At 36.1% G+C, this 22,054-nt stretch overlaps 1 protein-coding gene across 1 annotated transcript in view; it reads left to right on the forward strand.

Moving 5' to 3' along the window:
• FCHO2 (FCH and mu domain containing endocytic adaptor 2) overlaps nt 1-22,054 on the forward strand; it is an 86,719-nt gene that overhangs the window by 11,584 nt on the left and 53,081 nt on the right. Inside the window, exons 3-8 of the mRNA XM_058043605.1 lie at nt 3,114-3,188; nt 4,398-4,539; nt 4,625-4,777; nt 10,489-10,593; nt 12,509-12,607; nt 13,626-13,722. Coding sequence (XP_057899588.1) covers nt 3,114-3,188; nt 4,398-4,539; nt 4,625-4,777; nt 10,489-10,593; nt 12,509-12,607; nt 13,626-13,722 — 671 coding nt within the window. The remainder of the gene's footprint in view (nt 1-3,113; nt 3,189-4,397; nt 4,540-4,624; nt 4,778-10,488; nt 10,594-12,508; nt 12,608-13,625; nt 13,723-22,054) is intronic.

Genomic DNA, 22,054 nt, shown 5'->3' on the forward strand with positions numbered 1-22,054 from the left:
TCTCAAAAAGAAATTGGATTAGACAGTACTTGAGCAGTATTTTACAATGGTTCAGTTCTCTTGTCCATGATCTCTTTTGCATATTTGTTAATTGCAGAGAAGTTAAGAGATGATGCGCACAGTTATCTGTTCTCCTCCTTCTGTAGATTATAGTCTGAATACTGTTTTACTGAATACAGTACTGTCTTCTGCTGGGAATATGTTAAGTGGATGGGCAACATGTATTAGGAGCCATCGAAATCTAGTGTTTTTATGCTTTGGCTTTTGTGTACCTGATTTCTGAGCTCTTCCCTATGAAAACTAAATTTACATGGATTTGAATTTCCAATCTGTTTTTCCATCCTTTTTACACAATTGGCTGTTTTCTGTCTTTTTTTTCAGAAGTGGATACATAAGAGGGTGAAAACTGTTGAATAGGCAGAGACAGATCTGAGTTGGTGGTAATACTTTTAACAAATTGGAGTACTTACCCTTTCTAGGTAGAGCAGTTATCTAGTAAGCTGGGTTTGTTGGAGTCTCCAGACTAGTCAGAAAATATACTTTTTATGAAGTGATTTTGCATGGAAAGAAGAGATGGGTCAGTATGTTTGGATGTACAGACTGCTTAGGGCACAAAAACGTGTGTGAAGCCCATCTCTGTTACTTGTGCTGTTCAAAATGGTGTTTTAGTTGTGTGTAGCCTAATTGGGGAAGAGTATTGTTTCCTTTTCTCCAGCCTTAGAAATGGTAATGAAAAAATGTGTAAGGTGTGGAATAACTTTTAAAATTATTGTAATCTTAACCGTTTCTTTAAAAAATATTTCAAAATTTCTGTAAGAACATTCTGAGATTGTGAACTTTTTTTGCTGAGAAAAACAAGCATTTGAAACATATTAATTTGTAATAATATTTCTATGCTGTATGTGCCTTTCCTGCCTGATATCCTAGAAGGACCAGTAGTTTTGTTCCTTGTCTGTGTTCGGTGACACAGTATTGTTACTGGTCATGTATTAAAAGAACCAAAAGCCAGTTGGATCTGTGGTTTAGAAGTCTGTCATCTGAAGGAGTGAGTTTTCTGCCAGGCAGTCTGCTTAATGTTGGTAAATCATGAATGCAACACGTTATCTATCTGCTGAAAGGTTAGACATCAGTTCTTAAAATCATCAAGTCATAGAATGGTTTGGATTAGAAAGGATGTTCAACATGATCAAGTTCCAACCTCCCCGGTTGTGATCAGGGACATCTTTCACTAGACCAGATTGTCCAATGCCCCTTCCAACCTGGCCTTGACTAAAGGCCATGCTTCACTTATAAAGCATGTAGAAATTTTTGTTTGTTAAAGAAGTCAAAATAAGAAGGTTGAGCTGCCTGCATAGTTGGTTTTTTTTTTCTTTATATTTGTGGAAGATTTTGTAGGTGAACTGTCATGTGTTTGCATGCATTTAAAGTCTAAACTTTTTATATCTAAGAAATCACGCTGCTTTTCTAGGAGAGATGTAGGTACAGAAATGTATTGTTTTTTCTCCAGGAATCTTTCTAATGTTTTTCTGCACCAATTGCCTGTAAGCATCATAGAAAAAATCTTCTAGATCAGATGAAACTAACAATGCATATGTTTCCATTTAACTTTTAAATGTTTGGCAGATCCCAGGCAAAGACACACATTCAAATGGGTGAAAATTAATTTACTCAGAAAATCATAGTCTGTTACCTGTACAACAGAGTGCTCTGCGAAGTCAGTTGATAGGACAAATGTACTAATTAGTCATCTTTCAGTTCTTAGTCTTTTTTACTGATGTGTGTTAATACTCTGTAGTGAACTCCAGTTTTGTGGAGATAGTTCAGGGAAGTATGCTGTAAATTGGTTCAAAGAAGAGGCTTATGGATTTTGGTCAAAATTCTTGTGTTTAAACAGAAAAAATAAGTCACTGAGTTATAAAATCTCGAAAACTTGGGTAGACTATACAGATGATTAGTCAAAATATATTGTTCATCGTGGCAATTAAAAAAAAAATCATTGTCTATGCTTGGTGCATGTGTGCTTGCTGTTGTGGAGTGTGCAAGATTTCTAAGCCTTGGAAAGTTAACTTTTTCTTATAATCTAAAATATGATCATATGTGGAACAAGGATAAAGTGAATTGACTTTCTTTTATGGTGAATAACTTTGCAGTAGATAATATTCAAAATTAAATTTATCTGTTGCATGTTGCAGTTTAATCACCTTCTCCAGATAGATTTCCAACTAACAAACTGGATAGTTATTTTGGAAGTTCATTAAGTTTTAACACATGCTCCTCTCTTTCAGGTGAATACCCCTACTTTTGTTTTCATATTTTCACAAGACAATTCTTTTTGCTTGTAAACTGTTGTTGTGCAGGAGAAAAGAAAGCTTCTGTCTCAGGTTATAGTCATGGTATCACTTGAGAGAGGGATGAATTTTTCATCTGCCTTTTTTTCTTCTCTCGTGTTCTGTGTAAACGTATTACACAGCTGGAAAGAAATTGCTCCAAGTTTTTCAAGAAAAAACAATTACAGTATTTACTCATATCTAGGATGCTTCCTAATCTAAGTTGACACTATATAGTAAATATTGTTTAAGGTGAAAAATTAAAGTACTGTGTATTTTTAATAAAAGGAGGGTGAGGAAGATTAGTAGGGAAGGACTTGCAGGGAGTCACTGCTGTAATAGATGATTCTGTGCCAATTGCCCTGCCGAGGCTCTGAGGAGGGAATCTGTGCCAACCCTTGGATTTTGCCTCTCTAAAAGACAAGTGAAATTGTGTGTTCGAGTAAAGGAAAATATTAGAACACTTTGTGTAGTTTCTAAACTCAGATATTACTGTGTGAAGAACCTAAAGGAAAGAACAGCCTACCCCCAACAATAAGACTAAACAAGACCTTGTTTTATGTGATTGTTCTGTAGATATTTTTGGTTTCTGCGTTTGACTTGTTCTTCTCCCTGTAATGTTTTGTCACAGGGTTCTTAGATTATTTTTTAAAATATACTAATTTATATTTTAAAATGTATGTACAGCTTTTGAGAGATCATGTAAATGGAATAATTTTTAGCTCATGTAAAAAGTCTTCTTACCTTCAAATTTTTGATTGTACTTTTGATGGCTTTCTTTGGCAGGGCAACAATAGAGGAGACATATTCAAGGTCGATGACAAAACTAGCCAAATCAGCAAGCAATTACACACAACTTGGGTAAGTAAGTATACATAAGAGAGAAATAAGTCACTGTATACATGGTAAGAATCAAGTCTGATTCTGAATATTTTATTGATCATGTTGAAGGTTAGTGTAACTTCACCTTTAAAAATGGTTGTTACGTCTTTAGTAGCCATGCAAAAATTCCTGCAGACAAAGACAGCACAGTTCTTTGAACTGAAGAAAAAAACCAAAGCCTAAATACAGATAAACTGTCTTCTGTGTTTAAAGCAGAGTTCTTTTCAGACATAGTTACTTCTATTCTGTCCTCTCAAGCCTATGGAAATTATTTTGAAGAGAGAACATATGGCCTGCAAATATGGCAGTGAATTTATTTATTTCTTTTATTTCTGGTTTTTGGGGTGTTACCTGTTCTCAGAGATGTTCAGAATGAAATTTTTCCATAGATTTATTCCACAGTTAAATGGAAGTTTTATACTCCTGGTATGTTTTTAAAAACTAGAATGATTAATGGATACTTTTCCATTAGATAGATTAGGCCAATGAAAACTCAGACTTCTGAGAAAAACTAGATTTTTTTTTTTATAGTAATGTAATCTAGAAATGTGGGGAGCTTTCATCAGTGAATAATTTGGTAGTAGTTGTTTTTGCTCTTTAAATTAACAGGCAGATACAGAACCTTTGAACATAAGAGCTTTAAAGCCTATGGTTAGTATTGATTTTTAGCAGCACTAACCAGAATAGCAAGGCAGAAGTATGTCTTTGGAACGCTTGGAGAAAGTCTGTTCAGCACAGAAATCTGAATCTGAGAAATGATCCCACCTCTTTGTTCATATTTGTTAATCAGTAAATCCTTTTTAGTGGCAGACCATCCAATATTTTTTGTCCGTCTTGTGGCTGCAATGATATAAGACAACTAGAGATGTCACCAGCCAGGGAATTCTTGATTTGTTCACACTGATCAAGTATACACATAATAGTATTTACTACATGTTAAATTATTTTAATCTGTTCTTGCACTGTCTTGATGCTTGGCATTGTTGTATGCTCATCATAGTGTTAAATGAAATTTGTGGTGTTTTACTTATTAGAGCCAATACAAGTAAAACACTGGATGTTTTGTTTATTCAATTTTAGGAGGAGAAGTGAACTGTAAACTTACTGATTATTCTGTAGCACTACTAAAAAAATTCCCAACTGAAAGAAAAAAACCAAAACAGATTAACATTATTTTCCTCAATCCAGGACATTTGCACCAGTTTGGGATGTTTTCAAAACCTCAACAGAAAAACTAGCAAGTTGTCATTTGGATCTTGTGCGGAGATTGCAAGAGCTAATAAAAGAAGTTCACAAGTACGGAGATGAACAGATCAAAGCTTACAAAAAGGTTATTAATTCTTTTTCTTATGTATGCCAAATGACTTGTAAACATTAAAATGGTTTGGTTTTGACAACCATATGATATTTGGCAGACTAAAGAAGATGTTTCAGGAACTTTGGAAGCAGTGCAAAATATTCAAAGTATCACTCAGGCCTTGCAGAAATCAAAAGAAAACTACAATGCAAAGTGTGTGGAACAAGAACGCTTGAAAAAGGAAGGAGCAACACAGAGAGAAATTGAAAAGGTAACTGTCACATCTTTCTTTAATTGTGCTATATTATTATCACTGCTTTTAATGAAGGAGTGGGACCACCATTGGGCTAAGAAACAACTTATTGCTCAGATAAACATCAGTCTCAGATGTCATGAGGTTTTAAAGGAGCAAGCTTTTTGCCATAGCTCAAAGTAGTCACAAGTTCTTTGTTACAAGACAATGTATAACTTTCTAAACCAATGGACAGTCGCCACAAGGTTTATTTTGCTTTTCTAACCTATCACCTTTACTCACTTCTACTGCACTGCAGATGCTTTTACCCAGGGGGGTATTATGACACATATACACATATACTTCCATTATAACTTTTAAACTTTTAACTTACTCTATTACATGACTCTCCTTACAATTACATTACTCTCCTACAGACCCTTCACCATCTTACCCAATACAGTTTCTTACTTAAGGTATATTCTTACAACTATAGAGACATAGGTTTATGATTTTTCTACTTAATGTCTGTGTACTTTATTTTTACATTAATCCAAGCTCCTTCCAAGGCTGCAGATCAAACTCCCCTGTATCTGTGGAAGTTTCTATCTTTCCATTTCCCACAGTGCTACTAATTGTCATACATGTTCACCTTGTATTAGTAAGTGGAATGCTCAGAAAGGATTAAACATAGTTGAAAGTTGTGACTACTTGGCAATATGCATGATATTGTGAATATCTAGATATGTATTGTTTACACTTACTTCCTTTTCTGTTCTTACTATACTGTAGTTCTAATTTTTCACTTTATAAATACCTGCATCAAATGATAGTTTTGTGTAATGTCTTTAACAGAAACTGTGCCCAATTGTTTTAAAATCTATTGCATTTTTGAATATATTTTCTTATGTAAATGCTCAATGCCCTTGAGTAACAGAACTCAGGAATATTTGTGTTATCCCTGCAAAGAGATAAAGTAGCTGCGTACATGAGTATTTGAAGTCTGTTCAGTAAGAAAATGTTATCAGTGCTTTCACTGCTGTTTTAAAAGGTTCCAATCTCATGGACCAGAGACTGAAGGGATCTTCACGATGAGTCAATACAATTAGTATCTTGAGGTGTATTTAGTACTGTCCTTGGGTTATAATGGGGGATTGATCCATTCACAGAATCACTCAATGTCTAGGGTTGACAGGGACCTCTGAAAGTCATCCTCTCTATTCCTCATGCTCAGGCAGGGCCATCTAAAGCCAGTTACTCATGACCTTGTCTAGACAGCTTTCTAGTATCTTCAAGGATGGAGATCCCATGGTGTCTCTGGGCAACCTGTGCCAGGGCTCAATCACCTTCACAGGAAAAAGATGTTCCCTGCTGTTTTCAGAGGGAGGAAACCTTTTGTGTTTTCAGTGGTGCTCAGTGATCAAACCATTGTCTCTGGTTTGATCACTGAGCACCATTGAAAAAAGCCTGACTTTGTCTTCTATGTAGTCTCCCTTCAGGCATTTGTATCTCTTGGTAAGATTCGCCCTCAGGCTTCCCTGCCTCAGGCTGAACAGTTCCAGCAGTCTCAGCTTTTTCTTATGGGTCAGATGCTTCAGTCCCTTCATCATCTTCATGCCGCTCTACCGGACTCTCTTCAGTATGTCTGTGTCTCACTTGCAATGAAAATTCCGGAACTAGACACTACTCCTGGTGGGGGCCTCCCCAGTGCTGAGTAGAAGGGAAAGATGCCCTTCCTTGACCTGCTGAGAAAATAGTAACTTTTTCCTATTTTCAGGAGTCTAATTAGTAGAGGAAAGAAGTCACCTTTCCTTGTCTCTAGTTACAACTTCTCTTATTAAATCACAAATCCTCTGCCTATTTCCGTTTCAATTAACTGGTCTGTGTGGGACTTTGTTCTTGATAGAATCGTGGTTTTGCTTTTAGTCCTGCTATCTTGATGGAGAAGATAGCATTGGTTCTTGTCTTTTCACTGATGACAGAAGTTATTTTGTTGACTGTTTCAGTTGTTTTATCTTGGTATAAATCTAGCTTTTTTCCCCAGCTTCTGTCTCAAATGGGAGTTCATGCTGGATTCTAGACATGAATCAGATGTGTGTTGGCAGATGTTTTCCTGCTAGTCTGTTCAAAGTATAATTTTTCTAAATTCTTATAAATAGGGTTTCAGTAGGAAAGGTTGACTTGAGGGGAGGCTTTTTAAGATGTAGCATTATCCTTCATTTGGAAACAAAAAAATATTCAACGTGACAGATGTCTGCATGAGAAGGGGGAAAGAGGAAGCACTTTAGGAGGAGGGTAATTTTTTTACTGTTTTATGCATCTTCCTTAGATACAATTATGTCATTGAATAGTACTTGAATGCAAGTACTTAAAATATGTTTCTAGTGGGAGTAGGTAACTGACATTGTCACGTTCTCTTCTGTCATGCCTCTATTCAAATTTACACTTGCAGTTTTGTAAACAGAGTGACCAAAAATGTGTTAATTATTAGACAAGCTGGCAGCCCATGGCTTGGACGGGAGCACTCTTTGCTGGGTGAGGAACTGGCTGCACGGCTGGGCCCAGAGAGTGGTGGTGAATGGTGCTGCATCCAGCTGGCAGCCAGTCCAGTGGTGTCCCTCAGGGGTCTGTGCTGGGCCAGTTCTGTTTAATATTTTTATTGATGACATGGATGAGGGTTTAGAGTCCTTTATTAGCAAATTTGCAGATGACCCTAAGCTGAGAGCGTGTATTGATCTGTTAGAGGGACAGAGGGCTTTGCAGAGGGACTTGGAACAGTTGCATGGATGGGCAGAATCTAATGGGATGAGATTCAGTAAGTCCAAGTGCCGAGTCCTGCACTTTGGCCACAGTAACCCCCTGCAACGATATAAGCTGGGGACGGTGTGGCTGGACAGTGCTCAGGTGGAAAGGGACCTGAGGGTGCTGGTGACAGCCGACTGGACATGAGCCAGCAGTGCGCCCTGGGGGCCAAGAGGGCCAATGGCATCCTGGCCTGTGTCAGGAACAGTGTGGCCAGCAGGAGCAGGGAGGTCATTCTGCCCTGTACTCAGCACTGGTGAGGCCACACCTCGAGTGCTGTGTCCAGCTCTGGGCCCTCAGTTTGGGAAGGACCTTGAGACGCTTGAGCGCATCCAGAGAAGGCAACGAGGCTGGAGAGGGGCTGGGAACACAAACCCTGTGAGGAACGGCTGAGGGAGCTGGGGGTGTTCAGCCTGGAGAAAAGGAGACTCAGAGGTCTCTTCAGAGGTCTCTTATCACCCTCTTCAGCTTCCTGAAGGGTGGCTGTGGTGAGCTGGGGGTTGGTCTCTTTCTCCGGGCAACAGCAGACGGAACAAGAGGACACAGTCTCAAGCTGTGCCAAGGGAGATACAGGCTAGAATTAAGGAGGAAGTATTTTACAGAAAGAGTGGTCAAATACTGCAATCATCTACCCAGGGAGGTGGTAGAGTCACCATCCCTCGATGTGTTTAAAAAAAAGACTGGATGTGGCACTTAGTGCCATGATCTAGTTGAGGTGTTAGAACATGGGTTGGACTCGATGATCTTAAAGGTCTCTTCCAGCCTAGAAATTCTGTGACTCTGTAATTTATTCTTCCTTTGGTAGAAAATAGATGTATTACTTTCAGTGCAACATGATAACTATTTGCCTGCAAAATCACAGATTCACTGCTTTCTCAGAAAACAAGGGATCTGCACCAGTATACTAAGAGTTTATCACAAAGTGAAATATTTGGAGAGATACTTTGTTGAAGAATCTAAGGAAGTATCTGAGACCTTGCAAGTCTCATTGCAGCTGGAAGTTAATACTGACTTGCATAATAATTTCCTGTTGTTCTCTGACATGTAAACTTCTCTATTTTTAGTGACTTAACAAAAAATCAGTTGACTGATCCTTATTCTTTCACATACTGTGAATCTGGTCACATACTGTAAGTACAGTTCTAGCAATTGCTGTACCTGAGAATAGTCATATCCTATTTTCAGAAGAGATTGCTAGTTAATCATACAGTGTCCATGTGTTTTGTCATTTTTTCTGTCCTTCTGAGTACTTACTTTTTTAATTGCTCTTCAACATGTAATACTGGCATTCTGCTCAACATTAAACATGATGGGAAATGGAGAATGTTCTTGTTTTGCCAAACTCCATTCCACACAGAGTTCAATTAAAAATACTTTACCAAATAAAACCTCCCATTTTTACATCTTTTAGCTTGACATTACTTTCCTTTTTAGTGATTAAATTTGGAATCAACTTCAAAGCAGTCATACTTTTAAAAGCAAGATTTCAGGGAGCATGTTGTATTTTCAGCATAGTAAATGGCAGTTGAAAAATATGATAGCACTCTGTGCTTCTCAGTGATTTTCCTCTGTAAATGTGTATGAGTGAGAATCATGAAGTAAAATTCAGGATAATAAACTGATAGGTTTGATACGACTTTTCTGAATAATCCATATTTTTATTATTTTAAGTATTTTCACATTCTGTTATGCTGAGTTTAGAAGAGTTTGTGACTAAGGTATGATTAGGCTTTCTTTGTAACTAGACAACTACTTTTGATTTCTGTTCCTTTGAAGTGCTAATGGTATACTGTTACTCATGATTATTGATTATTTTTCTCTTGGAAATTGCAGAATCTCTTTCTCTTGCCAGCAGGCATCTTTCTATTAACTCATTTGAAATTATAGACAGCAGTCAGCTTTACAAATCATTGTAAATAAAAATAGTTTCTGTTAGGCAGATGAAACTGATTTGCAAGGGGGAGGAGGGCTATAACTAGAACAAATAGAAAATATACAATTCTCTTTACTGATCTTATTAACAATTCAGGAATACTTTTGTGTTACAAATTTCTGAGAGATAGTAAGCATGTTGAATAAAGAAGCTTGGAAAGAAAATGGTGCTCAAGATGATTTTCATTGACATTTAATTTGGAAATGTATTATCAGTGGTTTGAAAGACTTCATCTCATGCATCATGCTGTAAACTTTGAAAATAACTTCTTCTCTACCACAATCAGTCACTTCATTTAGTTTTGTTCTCCATGTAATACTGAGATTTTCCTGTGTTTTGTTTTATGTTCTACTTAACTCCCAGAAAGTTCATTTTGGTTTATTAGCAACAAATAATGAAAAGTATAAATCTCCAAAGTACTATTAATAATAATACTGACCTGCCTAAATGTGATCTTCACTATACTCTGCACTAGCTTCACTTTCAAATATCTGTTAATTCATTTATGTAACTCCCATATACTTCTGAGTTTCTTTCTTCATTTCTAAGAGAACCTCAGCATCATGGGGTTTTGCCATTGATCCTTTCAGAATTGCACTTGTAACTGTTTGCTCTATATTCTAATCCTTCTTTTTTTCTTATTTTGCTGTTGCAAATATAACTTTGTTGTTCCCATTTGACAAGAGCTAATGAGTTGTCTTCAGCAATAAAAATTTGATATCAAAGTTAGTATTGTTATAAATATTTTAATAAAATTTTCATTGCTTATAAGGGCAAGTGATTTAGTTGACTTAATTTGTTACACTTGTATGTGATTTATATATAGTAAACTCCCCAGTTGCTCTTATCTGAGATGTTTGGTGTTGAAATTTTGTTATGACGCGTCTCTGTTTTGGTGCCTGGTGCCTCTGTTTCATGCCCCTGATAATTTTTAGAGACCATCCTGGGCTTTCTTTTAATATTAACTTTAAAAACCTGTATATGACATTTGTCTCATTTTTGTATTGATCTATAGGCAGCAGTTAAATCTAAAAAAGCAACAGATACCTATAAACTGTATGTGGAGAAGTATGCTGCATTTAAATCTGATTTTGAACTGAAAATGACAGAAACAGCACAGGTAAGTGTTGAATTAACTTTTGAAGTTGGTTAATGTATTCTATTTAATTTCTAGAACAATCTGAAATTAAAGATTTAAAAAGCTAGTCCCTTTGGAAATTTATTTGCTTGAAAGGCAGACACTGACTACGTATGTTGTGATAACACTGTCCTTCAATGACACTGTGCTGGCACTCTAGAAGGTGTTTTGAAGAAATTTTTGGCAGAAAGCAAGTATTGTATGTGCATTGTGTTTATGTGGAAAAACGTCTGAATTGCTGGGCACCCTGGACTCATTTGCAGGAATTTTAATATTGGGATCCATTGTGACTTTTCATTATTATTCCACTGAAACACTAAAGTTAGAGTTTGTTAAAATGCCTACCCAGGATTTACCTGAGGTTATGAAAAGCCATTACAGCTGTTCAAGTTTCTGGGTTTTTTTAAAAGACTATATTCTAGAAGATTTCAGGTGCTTTGTACCAATGCATATGCCATTTCTTGCTACATTTTAAACCACATTTGCCTAAGTGTCCTTAGCTCCTTAACTATAGCTGTCCTTTTACTTAAAATTGAAAGTAATTTTCACCTAATGTTATTATGGACACTTGTAAACTTTCCACATTTGTCCATATTGGAAATAAAATTGTCATTCTGCCAATTAAAGATATATGCGTGGAATTCCCTTTAAGTATAATGGTGTAGCTGCGTTCACAATTTGGTTGCACAATGGCTACTTTAAAGATGATGTGATAGGAAAAATTACATCCATGATTATATGGAAGCCCACTTCTGTGTGAAGCACATCCTGTATTGTCTTAATTCAGCATACATTTCATTTGAAAAGATGCTGATTAATTCTCAAAACTAAATCAGTGAGAAGTGTGAGTATTTTAATTTCTTTCAGTGCAAAATCAGTTGGTTTAGGTTAAATCTGTCTTACAATGTCCAGTAAAAGTAAAATCATAGAGTAGGCTACAGAGGATGTCTGTGTCTTCCGTAATTAAGATGAAGGCTGCTGAAGAAAAAGAAAATAATTTTAATCTCCGTAAGTGATGACTACAGAGGTACATAAGTATGGCAGAAGATTGAGGGTCTAAGAAGCTAGAGATATGTGTCTTGTATGCAGGGAGTCATAGTTTGTGAATCAGAGTAGCAGGATGTTGAAGATGGGGATCTTCACAGAACCCTGTGCTAATTGGAGACAGGATTAAGTGGTGCACCGAAGTTTGGACACACTTGAAAGGGTAGTTACAGAAATAGGCAGAGAACTAGGGAAGAGCAGAAGTAAACAAAGATTTCAAGACTGTTATGGTTGACTGTTGGAGAGGATGAGAACATTTTTAGTTCTGATTTTTGGCCCGGAAGAGGCCATTGAAAACTTTGGAAGTGATTTTAAAATGGCTGTCAGCTGACAGCCTGGGTAAAAAGGAACAAAGTGTAAAAATTATGCATGATGATTTTAAAGATCAAACAAATCATATTTAAAGAACATAGATTTAACTAGAGAAAGAGTGTGTATGTTTACAGTTGTTCTAAAAAGGAAGTGCAAAATAGATCCAGACATAAGATTTCTTGGTTTAGGTGAAAAAACAAGACTCTTCAGTTATGGAGAAAAGAGGAAACTTGAACACCTTCTAAACATCTTTTGGTAGAAATAGATCAGATTTTTTTGAAGGGCTAGATGAAAGTTCACACAGTAAGTAAAAAAGTTCAATAATAATTCTGAAATGATCGCTTGCTTTCTAAAGTGCATTATTTCATAACTGAATTCTGCACCTTACTTTCCTAAATGTGACTATTAGGTTTAAGATGTGGAGGAAAAAAAGGGCTTATTTGTTATTTTTTTCATTTTAGTGTATTTAATTATTGAAATTTATGATTTATTGTTTCAGGAAATATTTTCATTTTTATTAATTGCTTATATTTGTTTGCAGAAATTTCAAGACATTGAAGAAATGCACCTTCTTCGAATGAAAGAGATTATACAGTCATTGTCAAATACCATAAAAGAAATTCATTTACAAATAGGAGAGGTATTTTAATACTATATTTGGATCACGCTTTGTTTTTCCTTAATTGTAAATGGAATATTTCTTACTTTGTGAAATTCAACATAAGGTCAAATTTCCATGGCTTCCTGTTGCATTTTTAAGTCCAGTACCACAAAGTTTACCAAATAAAACTGGATAAATTTTGTCATCAAGAAAAAAAATATTAGAACAATTTGAGGAATTTAAAAGTTGAAGAATTTTTAGTGTATTTCTAAATTCTGCTTCCTGGATAATAATTTAGCATTCATTTCACACAGATTGAGGATACTGCTTTTTAAATTAGAACTAGAGATTATATCAGTCTGGAAAGTTTCCAAGTATGTTATACTCTTGGATTTTATGAGCAAAAGATATTTAGTAACAGAAGCTTTTATAATATCTTTTGTTTTGATGGAAATTGAATTAATTAATAATCTTTATAAGCAGTCCTTTTTTATTTTTTTGAAGTGTCACTTTATTTGCTTACACTTTAGTATTGAGGTTCTCTGCTAATAAATGATCATCACAAGGGTGATGCTGTTTATTTCTAAAGTATATACACATCCTTCCTTGTTGAAAAAACCTATTAACAGCATGTTGTTAGAGCAAAACAACGTGTTGCTAGACCAGAAGTATTATAAGAGTAAGGCTTTTTACTCAAGCAGGTGGGAGTTGTGATAATACACTAATAACAGTTCACGCCCTAAACTGGTGCTGGCTGAAAAAACTGCCTGTCTTCCTGACATTATAGTGGGATATGTTGCCAACAAATGTAGAAAAATATATATACACAAGTTTTTTAACATGGAAGAAATAGAAGTAAAAGCTAGATCTGTCATTTCATTTTTTGTCTATAGTGTACCCACACTTGCTAATACTGCAGAAAGGAGTAGTTTTTCCTAGATAAATTATCTTTTGATTTTTCTAAGTCCTAATTTTTCTAATGTGTTTTCGGGGAAGGATTATGAATTTTAACTACTACAAAAGCTACTTCTTAAAGTTAATAACTTTTGTTTTGAAGGTGCATGAAGAGTTTATTAATAACATGACAAATACAACAGTTGAGAGTTTAATACAGAAATTTGCTGAGTCAAAAGGAACTGGCAAGGAAAGACCTGGTAAGAAATTAAAACTCACAGAATAGGAAATGTTAGCTTTAAAACTGGAAATTTCCATTCCTAATGAAATGTCAAACCTGTATTTGTTAATGTGCTGTATTTTTAACATATGTTCAAATTCTTAGTATTCATTATTAACTTTGATATGAAATGTTTTGTGGAAATTGGTAATGCAGAATTCATTATGTGCATGTAGTATTTGTGTTCATGATGCTTGGTAGTTTATTGGTCTGTACAACTAAACTGTGCAGTTTCCTGGAACATCAGGGAAATTTGTCAAGAAGCTGTAGTTCCTTATACAAACTATGTGTTGTCTGCTATGTGTTTCTTGTACAAACTGTGAAATCTGCATAAATTGTATTTCAGGACTTTGTTGAATATAAACGTATTAAGAGCAGATGTCTATAAAGCTGCTTATTCAACTCTTGGAACGGTTGCATAAATTTGTTCAGCTTACCAAATTATCATTTTAATAGATACACAATATCTATTTTTTTATAAAATGTATTTTAATATACAATAATGTGTATTGCTTCTTTAGTAAGAAGCAAATTTGATAGTACTTTCTGAAGCTACTGTTGATTGGGTGTGGTAAGACTTTCCTGGACTGGCATAAAAAGTTGTTCTCACAGTACTGCCTATATAGTGTCACTTTAATATTGGCATGAATATACAGTCACTAGGTGTGTAAACAAGGAATTAGTAGTACTGTTTCCTTCAGTGCTAGGAGTCCTCACAAGCATCTCTGTCTTCTAGTAGAGGCACGCAAAGATGTTTTTTTCCCTAGAGCAAGAATGTACATACCAGAGTAGGTAATGAAAATTTATAATGAATTGTTAAATATTATTAGGTGTCTTGCAATGTGTGTGGGAGGTGTTTAAAACATAACATTGTTTCATATTCTTTCTGTGATCCTGTAATGCTGATATCCAAGTGGGCTGAGGTAAGATTACATATGGAATGATTTTTGAAAGTTTCCTGTGTATGTATCAATTTCTCAGTAAAGCTTAAAAAAGAAAATGTGTGAACTTTAGGGTATCAAGTTCAGTTGGTCTGAAACAGGACAAAGACATGTTACAATTTGGTGTTCAGACCTCTTGGATTAGCTGTTGCCAAGATGTCATGGGAGGGATCTCCATCTTGCATTTAAGGTTTTGACTGCCTGGGTTACAAAGACCCTTGCTAATTTGTCCTAGAACATTGCACAATTCAAGTCATGGTATCCAGCATGGGTTTTGCCAGACAACATTGTAATTTTTAGAGAAGTAACACTTCACCATTTAATTTAATGGAAAAATTGCACACGTTTATTCTTGCTGCTTTACAGTTCTTCAGATCCCATCTGTGCTCTCTGAGGACGAATAAAAACTTCTCCAAATATATTCTAAGAAAGTTAAGCCAAGTATTTTAAGAAACAATAGCACATTTAGTGTGTAAATATATGCACCTTCAATTTTCTATTAAATTATTTTATTGATACAAGCTTTGTCAAGCAGTCATAGTGCAGGGAGAAAGCATAGTCAAATTCAGCAGCAAAAATTATAAATTCACAAGAAGTTTTGGAGTGTTCAAGAGTAACAGCACAGACTTCAAATGACGTTAATTATGCTTATTGCTTCTCATATATTTGTTTTATAAACTTAGAATCATAAAACTTTGATAATTCCGAAGATTTGGAAGGCAAAGTGAGGTGTCAGTCTTCTGAGAATGAAAAGGACACAACCACTTTTAAGGACTACTTTTTCTTGATTATACTCCCACTTTTTTGCATCTGAGAACAGTTCACAGTGAAAAGATAATTCATGGAACAAATGCTGAAAAGTCTGTGGGATGTATTTATTAATTAGGTTGAAGAAGGAGATGGCTCCTCAGAAAAACTAAATATTCAATGTAAAAAATGATACTGACTTGGCTTACAAAACAAATGCAGAAAAATTGCATTTGTTGTTTGTCACTGTTGGTTTTAATTGTCACTGTAGGTTGTAACTTAAATATGTTTAAAAGCAATATTTTCAAATTCCCCAGGACTATGTAAGCATTTTTTCGTGATTTTCGTATTATTTGTGGGTTATTATGGTAAGTGACATGGTGGGTACTTTCAGATAAAATAAACAAAAAAAGCAGTGCATAACAAAGGTTTTTAGTTTATTTTAGTATATTCTAGCTGTTTATAGTTATTCACAGCAGAGTTCACTTGCTTTTATTTATATCTGTATATCTGAAAAAATAAGAATGAATCAGAAGTGAAGAACTGATGAGAATTACAAACCATTTACAGTAAAGTTAACTGCATATCTGAAATGTATCTGTACAGTGATGTCCGTTTTACCAGATTATATGGGCTCCCTCTGGTGGCTAATTTCTGTCAGCTGGAGTCAGAATGTAGAGGGATATCTAGAATTCAAGTCTGTCTTGTCCAAATAACAGGTTTTCTTTCAAACAGTAATGCTTTGTGAGAGTTTAATTCACTCAGGAACTTCTTTATAATGGCTCTTTTTGCACTGCTACCTAAATAACTTATGTAGTCAGCTTTTTAACCTGCTTCTCACTGACTTTGCTTTAATTTTTTCTTTATCAATTCAGTTTAGAATTAGAGTTTTTAGTAATACAGCATTTGGAGAAGTAATAATTTTTGTTTTCTGACTTCCATTCAGTGAGAAAAAACCAAAAGACCAAACCACTTAGATCCAGTTGTGAATCTTTAGTTCTAACTGAAAAGAAGGTTAGTGTAAAACATCAAAAAACAAAGCTGTCAGAACCAGTAAGGCTTTAGATGAGAATTTAATGTGTTCCCTGAACTGCCTCTAACACCCCGAGGAGCCAGGATGAGGTCAAAGAATGGGCCCATGTGAACCTCATGAGGTTTAACAAGACCAAGTGCAGGGTACTGCCCGTGGGTCAGAGCAGGCCTGGTACCAGCACAGGCTGGGCATGAACAGATCCCAGCAGCCCTGCCCAGAAGGAACTGGGGGTGCTGGTGGCTGAGAGGCTGGACATGCCCCAGCCACGGGCACTGCCAGCCCAGAGAGCCACACGTGTCCTGGGCTGCATCCAGAGCAGGGTGGGCAGCAGGGCAGGGAGGGGATTCTGCCCCTCTGCTCTGCTCTGCTGAGACCCCACCTGCAGGGCTGCATCAGCTCTGGGCTCCCAGCACAGCAAGGACAGGGAGATGTTGGGATGGTCAGAAGAGAGAATGATACAGAGTAGAGATCCATTCTGAATGGACAAGACACCAAGTTTATTAAAACACCTCTCATATGGGGACAGACTGAGGGAGTTGAGGCTGTACCGCCTGGAGAACAGTACGCTCCAGCAATAATAGTTGATTGTGGCCTTCCAGTACTTAAAATAGGCTTATGGGAAAGATGGGGATAAGAAATTAGAGCCTGTAGTGGTGTGGCAAGGAGTAATATTTTTAAACTAAAAGAGAGTCAATTCAGACTAGATATAATTAAGGTGTTTTTTATCATGAAGGTGGTGAAACACTGGAACGGGTTGCTCAAAGTGGCAATTTTTCCATCCATGGAACCATTCATCTTCATGTTTGACAGGACTCTGAGCAGCCTGATCTTGTCAAAGATGTCTCTGCTTATTGCAGGGGGGATTGGAAAAGATGACCTGTAAAGATCCCTTCCAACCCAAAATATTCTAGGATTCTATGATGTTCCCGGTGTTAGGTTTAATACCAGATTTGATACCATGAGTTGGAAGATACTTTAGTCACTCATATGGTTCTGCAGTGTTCATCAAAACTTATCTGTGACTGTGGTCACAGGGATTTTCAGGTGAAAGGAGAGACAAGAATGTTGACTCTATGGTCAGAAGGCTTGATTTATCATTTTATGATATATATATTACATTATAGCTATACTAAAAAGAAAAGGAAGGGAAAAGGTTTCTTGAGAAGCTAGCTAAGCTAAGAATAGAAAAGAAAAGAATGAAAACAAAAGGCAGCTCTCTTGGACTCTGTCTGAGATAGCTCTGTCTTGATTGGCCATTAATTATAAACATCTAAGAAGCGCCAATCACAGGTGGACCTGTTGCATTCCACAGCAGCAGATAATACTTGTTTACATTCTGTCTCTGAGGCTTCTTAGCTTCTCAGAAGGAAAAATCCCAAAGAAAGGATTTTTAGTGAAAAGTTGTCTGTGACACTTAACCACTTCTGATTGATTGGTTTCCTGTTTGTTGTAGTCTGTTGCTTCATATTCCTTGGAAATCTAATTTATTGTATGGCAGAAGATATCTGCTTTTCTTCCAAAATATATTTAAAGCAATAACGGAAGTGTTATTCTTTCTTCTTTCAGATTAATGAGATACCAATGAGCTCTAGCTCTAGATACCTAATCTATTAATCTGTTAAAAAATTGGTTTGTTCTAATGTGCAGTGTTGGTGCACAAGACATAGAAGCTGCTAAGAAGTTTAAGCTCATATTCTTTTTAGATTTTATATCTGAAATTTTCCGATTAATATCAAATGTCTTTTAAGAGGTTAGTGAATGCCTATATATCTGTAGTTGATAATGAGTAATTTTAAATTTTAGTTACTGAATTACCATGTCCACTTCTCGTCTATGGGGAACTAGATCTGTGTGTTTGTTCTTGTATTAGTTTTTGCCCACTACATGGTTCACTTAGAAGGTTTCATCCAGCCCAGCCTTGAATACTTTCAGAGATGAGGGATCCGCAGCCTCTCTGGGCAACCACTACCTGTACCCTCACAGTAAAGAATTTCAGCACCCTCACAGTGAAGATTTTCATTCTAGTATTTAATCTAAACCTGTCCTTCTGCATGTTAAGGTTATTCCCTCCTTCCTATCACTACATGCCTTTGTGAAAAGGCCCTTTCCACATTTCGTGTAGGCCCACTGTAAGTACTGGAAGGTACTCTAAAGATACAATTGACTTTTTGGGTTGTGAGTGCCTCTGGCTGGGTCACAGTAGGCTGCTTTTCCACAAAAACCACCACATCTTTCTTTCACAAGGCTGCTCTCAACCCATTCTCTGCCCAGCGTGTATTGGTGCTTGGGATTGCTCTGACCCAGAATCCTGCTGTTGGCCTTTTTGAATTTCCAGAGGTTTGCTCAGGCCCACGTTTTGGGCCTGTTCTAGGTCTCTCTGGATGGCATTCCTTCTCTCTAGTGGGTCCACCATCCACATAGCTTAGTGTCATTGGCAAACTTGCTATAGGTGCTCTCAACTGTCCATATCACTGACACAGATGTTAAACAGTACCAATCCCAATACTATCCCCTGGGGAACACGACTTGTCACCGCTTTCCACTTGGACATGGAGTTTTTGATCGCAACTCTTAGAGTGCAACCATCCAGCCAGTTCCTTATTCATCAAGTGGTCCGTCTGTCAGTTATGTTTCTCTCCAGTTTACAGACCAAGATATAATGCAAAACAGTGTCAAATGCTTTGCAGAACTCCAGGTAGATGACATCAGTTGCTCTTCCCTGATCCACCAGTGATGTAATCCCATTGTAGAAGGCCTTTGTCTTCATTAATTTGTTGTGGTATCATTTTTAGTGGTTGTTGGTAGTTCGTTCCTTTATTTTTTCCCTTTTTTCTTAAAAAAATTTGAAGATGAAATCAAAACTTCAGCTGTAATGTGGATTGAAAAATGGAAAGCTATAATCTTGTTTGCTCCCTTGCTCTGCAGTAAAACAATGATGTGCAGATGACAATTACTACATATGCTGTGCTGTTATTTAGTGTGAGGGAGAGAGGCATTGGGTCATTTTCAGCTGTAGTAATTTTTTTTTTTAATTATTGGTTTTGTGCTAGCTTAATCCATGTTTCAGTAGCTGAGAGCCCATAGAAATACTTCTTGTCTTTTTTCATTATCCATTCAATAAATTTGAGCTTTTTACAGGGCCTGAAAGATATTGCATTTTTAAAAATATTGAAAATTTGTGTCTGCAATTAATTTACTCTTTGGATTAAATTATAGCAGTAGTTTACAATGTACGTTACCAACAGTTGCTGTTGGTCAGCCATCACTGGCTCTTGTACATATAGTAAAGTGTTTGACTTTTGTTTCTCTTATCATTTTAGGTACCTGAAATATAGCATGAATATTTTTAATAAAATGGTGGTTCCACAGAGAACAAGATTCAGAAAGGACAGATGTAATGTTCCCATTATGTTTCTTCCCACACCAAATGCAAAAATTGACAATTTGGTTAGTAATCTATAATGGGGATTTTAAAAAAAGTTTGGTTTGTTGATTTTTGAAGCTATTGAAGACCTATTTCACTTTATTTGCCCATGCAGAAGAAATGGTCTCAAGGCTCCTAGTAACTCCAGTCATGGAATGGAGTAAGGTCATGCATGTCAAGTGGAGACATAATTTCAAAATGACAAAAAAAAATTCCTGAATTGCTTTCTGGAAATGGTATAAAGTAGATTAAGTTGATACAATTTTTAGTGAGTTAGGACTGCTATAATGTCAGGATCACTACTTTTTCACAAGGTAGCACATACTAGAAGAAAATACCCTGACATCTTTCTTAGTGTGCTGGTGATCCTTTTCTGTTGTGAGAGAACATATTTGAGAGCTCTGCTTGTTAGCAGAGATCATGAAGCATTAAAGCTTCATAAATATAAACATCTAACCCCCAAATTTTTTGGGGGGTTAAAAAATTTTTACCTAGCCTTTGATTCTGTGAACTTAACTGAATTGTTGCTTATTTGATTAGAATAAGTTTTTATGTGGCTGTCTGTTGGTGGTGGCATTGCAGAGTTTGGTGTGAGTTTATCAGATGTGTTCAGGCCTTTTGTAGTTGCCTATTGTGAATGTTTTAGTCCTAAATGTCCACATACTGCTTATGTGTTTTTTCCAAAACAAATGCAAGAGTGTCAGAGTGAGCTGCACCACAGCTGAAAAGTAGTGCTAGTAGTGTTAATGCACAGTTGTGCTCACTCCATGTTAATGGTTCTGTTAAGTTAGAGTATTGTGTTAAACAGCATGTTTTGTATCTAATGAAGAAATGTACCAAATGAACAAGATTAAGCAGTGGGGGAAAAAGAGGGTTAAGAATAAATGTATTACTCCTAAAAATTTTTAGAAACAAGTTAATCCTTTCCCAGACTTTAAGAGTCAATTCCACTGAATATGGAAGTTTGCTTTGATTAGCACTTACTAGCATTTTATGTGGTTAAATAATGAACTCTGTTTTGAAAGAAGGACTTTAAACAGTGCTGGGTGTGGCATTTATTTTTTTCCATGGGTTAGTTTGATAACGTAGTAGTTTACAGCACATATAAAAATACTGTTCTAGGACACTAAACAAGTTACAAAGTAGATGTAAATAAACACTGCAAATGGTTAATACTGACTTTTGAACAGCTCTGCAGGACATCTTTGAGCTTCTTTTCCACAGGGGAGGGTAACAAAGCAAGTATTTATTTTATGTTCTTGTAAATTATTTTCTTTGTATTTTCTTTAAATACTGTGAATACTTTAGTGCTGCTGATGTTTGTGGTTAAATGCACAAATAGCTTGGAATGTCACAATTTCTCAAAGATTGTGCCCACATATAGTTCTACACAGAAGACTGACTGAGAAATGAGCTTAGTTTATCAACACTGACAGTGTCCATGGGATTCAGCAAAGTATTCTTTGTAAAAGAGGGCAGACTACTGCTGTATTTCAGAAGTTAATTAAAGAAATTAAGTATGAATATTTTTAAGGATTTGACGAGAAGCTGGGCTTGAGGCAGGTTGAAAAGTCTTTAAGGGTCTTATGCTGTAGAACTGATTTTGAGAAGGAGATACAAGCTGAAAAGCTGTACCAACAAATGTATCTTAACTGCTGTCCTAGATGTCTGTTTTATTTTGCCTAAAAAATTTGGTCCTTTCAAGAAACTGCCGAATTGTCTGTGCGCTTCTAGTCTGAAGATCTACCAGCATAAATTTTTAATAATTACATATATCTAAGTTGTAAACTTGTTTTAGAATGCAATTTATTGATTTTTAATGGTCTGGAGAGTTGTAAAGGAGAAAGTTTTATTGAAAGAAATATTTGAATGCAAGTGGAAGAATCATAGCATTGATAAAAATATCTTGGACAACATCAGTAGACATAATAGGGCAAGAGCTAGATTGTGGATGATCTGGAACACGCAGTAAGATAAAGTACTGTTGGGCGCACTCAATATTTTTTCCTACAGGCAAACAATTCAGTTTTAGCCTGCTATTTAAAAGAGTTTTTTGGGATTGCAGGAGCAAAGCAACGTCCATTTCAGTAATTTAAATAGGAGGAATATTTTAACTAGGAGGTAGTCATCACAAAATGCAGTAGGATATATGATGGATTTTACTATG

This window comes from Melospiza georgiana, chromosome Z, assembly GCF_028018845.1.
Source record: "Melospiza georgiana isolate bMelGeo1 chromosome Z, bMelGeo1.pri, whole genome shotgun sequence".
Classification (NCBI taxonomy): domain Eukaryota; kingdom Metazoa; phylum Chordata; class Aves; order Passeriformes; family Passerellidae; genus Melospiza; species Melospiza georgiana.